The sequence below is a fragment of the Acipenser ruthenus genome, chromosome 5 (assembly GCF_902713425.1).
Source record: "Acipenser ruthenus chromosome 5, fAciRut3.2 maternal haplotype, whole genome shotgun sequence".
Taxonomy (NCBI): domain Eukaryota; kingdom Metazoa; phylum Chordata; class Actinopteri; order Acipenseriformes; family Acipenseridae; genus Acipenser; species Acipenser ruthenus.
Genome location: NC_081193.1, coordinates 32,541,439 through 32,548,791, shown reverse-complemented (window position 1 = coordinate 32,548,791; position 7,353 = coordinate 32,541,439). Strand labels below are relative to the sequence as shown.

The 7,353-nt window shown below is 35.8% G+C and overlaps 1 protein-coding gene across 1 annotated transcript; it reads left to right on the top strand.

Moving 5' to 3' along the window:
- The first annotated feature begins 2,135 nt into the window (after positions 1-2,135).
- On the top strand, positions 2,136-3,326 carry LOC117403293 (trace amine-associated receptor 1-like). Its single transcript, XM_034005340.2, has one exon. It carries the CDS (start codon positions 2,136-2,138, stop codon positions 3,156-3,158), a length of 1,023 nt encoding a protein of 340 aa, XP_033861231.1. The 3' UTR covers positions 3,159-3,326.
- Positions 3,327-7,353: the final 4,027 nt, after the last annotated feature.

Here is a 7,353-nt window from a genome sequence, read left to right as displayed (position 1 = left end):
TTTTTTTCTCCTTACTATACATCACTCACCACACAAAGGATTGCAAAATGCCATCCCCCCGGACACACCCACATGCCGGTCAGGGATCTTCGGCTGCCATTCAGTGTCAACAAACACAGCCAGCAGCACGTCTCAGGTGGAGTGTCGGACATTTTTTTTTTATAGTTTAGACAACTGCACATTTCAGAAGGTTGTAACTTAACAGTGTGACTTAAGTGGCGAGTAGATTTTAAGTGATAGAGGAAATTTATCTTAGTGCAAATTAAACATTTGGGAGGGTAAATAGTTATCAGTCAACAGGTTTATACATTTTAACTACAGTAAAATGACTTATTTGGTGGAACAATGCACATCCAATTAAATATTACGATAATACTGAGTTAAATCAACAAACTTTCCTAGACTTAATAGGGAACAAAAAAGGTATTAAGTTGCTCCACATGTAACTGAACCAGGAAAATATCTTATCTGGACTAGTAATTGTGTCATATGTGATGTATCTGTTCATAAGTAGTTCACTATTGTTACATTCTTAGAAAATGAGAACATTCATATTTACTTAGGTGGACTTTATATAAACATTGCTTTTTATAGAAAAGGGATGGAGCTTAGTGACAAGATTATTGACCATGGAGAGCTGAAGTGCTGTAGAAAGCTGTTGTATTTCTCCAAGGTAAAAATTAATGATTTCTCATAAAGTGTTTGAACTGAAAGGTCCTTAAGGCACACTTGATTGTATATTTAGGGCTTGCTGTAATGCATATACACTTCCTGAGATTGACCAAATGCAACTGAGGATACCAAGTTTGGGGTAAGTGTGGAAGAGCTCAGTTTTTAATTTGATAAAGCCTACATGTTATTATAGTATAGAGGCTGGCAATGTTTTGAATCTGTGAAAGTGATTTATTTCCTTTTATTAGGAAAGCAATACTGATAATTACATATTTAATCATTTAGAAAGATGTATTTTGATTGCCGGTGTTATTCATTCAGTAGAAAGAAAAGCATCTGAAGTTGCATTTAGTATTATATACAGTAGCAACAAGCGGATTTAGTTATTTTCAGTAAGCACCTGTCACTGATTGGTTTTTGGGATACTCCACCAGCACTGTAATCATATGTGACACCACGTTGTTCAGATATTAATGCTTGTTTATTTAACATTTAAAGTAATATTTAAGATAGTGAAAAAGGCATGGTTATAATGCATTACTTTTCAAAATATTATTTCACAATGTTGAATTTGCAATGTATAGGGTGAACAATAACTTACCTACTGTTTTCAGTTTAATTCTGTATGGCTGGAGTAAAATCAACATAACCTAAAACAGTAGCCTAGCAATATTTTGGAAACTGTGTTGTAGACTACAAAAATATTTACTATTTGAATGAAACATGCTATCGGAGGGATTTGGTGCAAATTTTAATGTAATGAGCTGAGCAAATACAGCCTAGTTTTTAAGGTGTCAAACATTTTTGGAAGGGGTGGATGTCCTGTCTCGATGGGCAGAGAATCACAAATGATATAAAGCCTTGTATTAAAAAAATAATCATGAAAATAATAATAATAATAATAATAATAATAATAATAATAATAATAATAATAATAATGTAACTGTATTTAATGTAAATCTGTATTTTTAAATTTGTGTTTCTTTAATGCAACACTGTATTTTGAGGAACTTGATTATGGCTGGATATGCAAAGTTCCCTTATACACACACATCTTTTAAAGTGCACAGGAAAATAGTGCACTGGCAAATGGAAAAATTGCACTGAAAAAAGAGACAAGGAAAATGTGTGTGTTTACCACAATAAACATACTAAACAAAGAAAATGAATAAAACATTTTAGTATTTCTAAATTAGCACTGTCTCCTGAGTATTTAGTTATGGATGTATGCCACTAGACTGTACTGCCTTGCTACTGTGTACCAGTATGTAATGTAGTGCAGTGCAATGAAGTGGCTTAGAATTGTTTCTAAATGTAACACATTCTTTATAAAAGGATGGGGCTTAGCACTTTCTTTCACCATTTACATTAATAAAGTACATATTACTGTATGGCAACTAAATGAACTGTACATTTTCTCTAGGTAAAGACAATTATATGAAAGAGAGATTTCCCCAAAAGGAATGAGCTCCAACGTCAGTGAGATCAACATGGTGCCGTGTTACGAATCCATAAGTGGGTCCTGTCGACGAGAACTTCTAACATTCAGCATTCGTTTTCCAATGTACATGTTCATGGTGCTAGCAATACTGGTCACAGTGTGTGGGAACCTGTTGGTCATTACCTCCATAGCACATTTTAAGCAGCTTCACACATCGACAAATTATCTTATCCTCTCGCTGGCAGTATGTGACTTTCTCCTGGGAGGATTTATAATGCCCTGCAGCGCCATCCGATCAGTGGAAGGCTGCTGGTATCTAGGAGACTTCTTTTGTAAAATCCACACCAGCACTGACATCATGCTCAGCACAGCTTCCATTTTCCATCTGTCTTTCATCTCTATTGATCGCTACTTTGCTGTTTGCCAACCCCTGAGATACAGAACCAAGATTACACCTGTTACCATACTCATCATGATTATCATCAGCTGGGTGGTTCCTGGAATTTTTGCCTTTGGAATGGTTTTTCTAGACTTCAGTATAAAAGGCATAGAGGATTTTTATTATGAGCAGGTTGACTGTGTTGGAGGCTGCTTTGTGATTTTCAGTAAAGCCTCAGGAGTGGTCACCTCTATGATATCCTTTTTCATCCCAGGTTTTATCATGTTGGGCATTTACCTAAAAGTTTATCTTGTAGCCAGAAAACAGGCCAGATCCATTAAAGATATCTTTCACCAATTTCACACTGATACAGGAATTTCAAGGCAAAGGGAAAGAAAAGCAGCCAAAACCTTAGGGATTGTGATGGGGGTCTTTCTCATCTGTTGGTCTCCATTTTTTGTGTGCAACATCATGGATCCCTTTATTAATTACTCAACTCCGCCAATGTTGGTAGATGCTCTAGTTTGGTTTGGTTACTTGAACTCTACATTTAACCCCCTTGTGTATGCTTTTTTTTACACCTGGTTCAGGAAAGCATTGATGATTATTATGCGTGGTCAAATATTTAAAATAAATTCTTCTCGGACTAAGTTAATTGCAGATTGATTCCGTGGTTATATTTGTGTATTCTGGGGATATGTGGGTTACTCCAGTCAATTCATTTGTGCAAATCTTGCTATTGCTTCTTTAAATATGTACTACAATCCTAGCACTTTTAAAAAAATAAATACTATTTTTTTTAAAATATTTCATTCATTGTGTGCTTTGTTATGTAAGTCATATATAAATTAATATAAAATGAAGAAAATGGAAACTAGTACAGTTTCCAATAAGATAATATGTTAATTGAAGACATAACAACTAGTTTTGTTTTCCTACAGCTAATTGTGACTTTTCTAGTATGTGAGAAAGCATTAAAAATAAACCAAATCTCATACATATGGATGTTTCACAAAGCAAGTACCAGTGTAATATTCAGCTGTTGTAAAATAATGACTAGTTGATTTTTACATTAAATACCCCTTTTTATTTTATGACCTCCCAAATGTGCCTGCATTTTATGTTTGGTGTAATCTGAAAAAGAAATGTTTTGTGACTGGTAAACAGCCTAGCTGTCCAGTGTATTAGTTTAAGGACTGTTCAAAGTTTAATTAATACTTCATGTTTTGTTTTTGTCTGTAAATAAAAGTGCACATAAGTGCTAAACTACAGTTCTGTGTCTGGGTCTGCTGTGTTTAAAGGCGAAAATGAACCCGAGTCGTAAGGCTGTGTTACAATATATATATATATATATTACCTTGCAAAATAAGTTGTATTTTAGGAATCTGTAGGAAGCATTTTGAAAGCATCATACCGGGTGACTTAACAGCAGTGATGTCATTGGATGGCATATTCATATTTCTATTACTTAACAAGAAAATACTGTCCACTCTCATTCTTGGCCCCATGGATATAGTCATGGGCTTCCACTGTATGGAAAGGGGTTCACATCTGGGTTAGGAGCAGGCTATTTTCATTTATTTTCTTTGTGGAAGGAAGCTTTAATCTGTGTAATTGTTTTAAAGCAAGAAAGAAGTTTAAGAGAAGGAATTTGTTTAGCTTGGCCATGGTTTTACCGATCCATCACAGCTGAAGAATGTAAATATTTTATTGGGCTTAAGTTTAGAGAAAGGTAAGTGGTAGTCATATTAAAAATCTAGGAGAGCTGTTTGAAGATATTCCATTTGTTACAACACATCTTTATAAAAAGGAAGATTTTCCAAGAGCATCCGGAGGACAGAGTTTTGTTATTGGAGATGACATGACGCAATTGGTTTCAGTGTAAGCTCTGCAGGTAGCAGTTAGCAGTTAGGTTGTGTAATTAGTGACTTGTTTAGATTGTCAACGTGTCTGCACGGTAGATTGAACCAATAAACAAAACAAATGCTGAACAAACACGTATCGTGCTGGTCCAAAACCAGCACGAGTAGCAATTGTTTTTATCTCTTTTTCACTCAATACTCACATCTCTCGTTCTACACCCTGAACAACCCAACCCAGAGTCAGACAGATTTCTTCCCTCTGAGAAATTTTCTGGCCTGGAACACTTTTTTAAGTCAGCACCCCCACCCCCACCCCTCCTCCCCCAGCATAAATGTTTCTTCTCAGCTGTGAAAAACAAAAAACAGTGGAATGCCTGGGCCTGGGACAAAATTTACGGTTGCCTCCCCCGTGGGTAGCACTTGGTCTGTGTCACAGTTCTACAAGTACAAGCCAAATTAGTCTACTTTATTAGGTCTGGAACATGTTTTTAAGTCAGAGTTCCTGGGTCGGAATCAACAACAGCTTTTGGGATCCCTAAAATATTAGGCTTATATTTCCAGATACATTGATTGGGTTTGTGCATCTGCCTTCCCCACACTCCAAACCCCAATAAAGTCTGTGTGGACAACACCGTTCACAGCATACTTCACGTAGCATATCACTGCCTCAGTAATGGAACTATCTGTAGAACCATCTGAGATAACCAACAAATATTTAGCAGTTGCCATTCTGGTTAACTGGGCTGGATGCTGGGTATATAAAGCCTTGTATTAAAAAAAAAAATCATGATAATAATAATAATAATAATAATAATAATAATAATAATAATAATAATAATAATAATAATAATACAGTAACATTAATAATAATACTGTAAAATTTAAATCTGTATTTTACATTTGGGTTTCTTTAATGCAACATAGTATTTTTTTCTCTACCTCTATAACACTTCATCAGTGCTGTAACATAGCAACATAGCAAGCTATTTTCATATACTATTACAGTGAAGAAATACAAATAAACAATAACACTGTGATATGAAAAACAGGGTCTTCATTACCATTGTACACTGTATTTTGAGGAACTTGATTATGACTGGATATGCAAAGTTCCCTTATACACACACATCTCTTAAAGTGCACAGGAAAATAGTGCACTGGCAAATGGAAAAATTGCACTGAAAAAAGAGACAAGGAAAATGTGTGTGTTTACCACAATAAACATACTAAACAAAGAAAAAAAAATAAAAAAAATTTTTCTCATCTTCTGGTCTCCATTTCTTGTGTGCAACATCATGGATCCCTTTATTAATTACTCTACTCTGCCAAAAACATTTAAGAGAAGGAATTTGTTTAGCTTGGCCAGGGTTTTACCGATACGTCACAGCTGAAGAAAGGTAAATATTTTATTGGACTTAAGTTTAGAGAAAGGTATTCAATTTGTTACAACACATCTTTATAAAAAGGAAGATTTTCCAAGAGCATCTGGAGGACAGAGTTTTGTTATTGGAGATGACATGACACAATTGCTTTCAGTGTAAGCTCTGCAGGTAGCAGTTAGTAGTTAGGTTGTGTAATAAGTGACTTGTTTAGATTGTCAACATGTCTGCATGGTAGATTGAACCAATAAACAAAACAAATGCTGAACAAACACGTATCGTGCTGGTCCAAAACCAGCACTAGTAGCAATTGTTTTGTCTCTTTTTCACTCAATACTCACATCTCTCGTTCTACACCCTGTACAACCCAACCCAGAGTGAGAGATCCTTGCCTCCTTTTATGAAGCTGTACCTGACCTCGATTGCTTGTTAATCATTCAAGCGGGTCCAGGCACAGTCCGCATGTGAACTGCTGTGGCAGAGAAGGCAATCAATCCTTCCCTGCCGACCTAAAACACCTGTGCACAAACACATGCATTTTAAACCCCAATAAAACCACACCCCGTGCACACATACATACATACATTCACTTAAATCATAAAACAGAAAAACACAAAAAACACACAGGGGCGGGGTGTACCCTGTCATAGGTACTCAAACTGAATTTAACAGTACAAAAGTCGGACAGATTTCTTTCCTTTGAGACATTTTCGGGCCAGGAACACGTTTTTAAGTCAGCCCCCCCCACCCCCCCAGCATAAATGTTACCTCTCAGCTGTAAAAAAAAAAAAAAAAATGCCTGGGCCTGGGACAAAATTCACAGTTGCCCTCCTGCCACTTCCCCCCCATCTCCTCTGTGGGTGGCACTTGGTCTGTGTCACAATTCTGCAAGTACAAGCCAAATGAATCTACTTCCTACAGTGAATATTTGTGATTGGGTGTATGCAGGGTTAGAAACTAACACAATTGTAGTACTAGTCCTAAAGACTAGTAACTTTTTCAACTTGCTAGTCCTTATGTAAACCCACTAGTCCTTATGTGAAGTTCCTGAGTAGGAATCAACAACAGTTGTTGGGATCCCTAAAATATTAGGCTTACATTACCAGATACATTGATTGGGTTTGTGCATCTGCTTTCCCCACACTCCAAACCCCAATAAAGTCTGTGTGGACAACACCATTGACAGCATACTTTATGGAGCATATCACACTTACAAGTTGTAAGTATCTTATTTCTTCTACTCATAAAAAGAAAACACTATTAAATACAGTTTTGTTAAGTGCGATTAGTTGTCAAAGTTTTGATTTGGTCCCAGCCTAGATTGCTTTTACGTTTTACAATAATAATAGGCAGTAGCAAGAAAGCAAAAAAGAGGAATAACAAATGCAGTAGATCTTTTGATTATTATTTATTTTTTTTGGAGGGAGGTGAAAAAATGAATACCTATGTAGCTTGTAATGTTTTCTTTTCCTATTACATTCTGTTATATGATAGTCGATATTATGTTTGTGTTGCTGACCCAGGTGTTAATACATATAGGAGCAACAGAAAGTAAAACCGTTTTTATTTTCCTACATTATGTTAAGTTTTGTGCAAAGAAAGACGATTCTGCTGAAAATT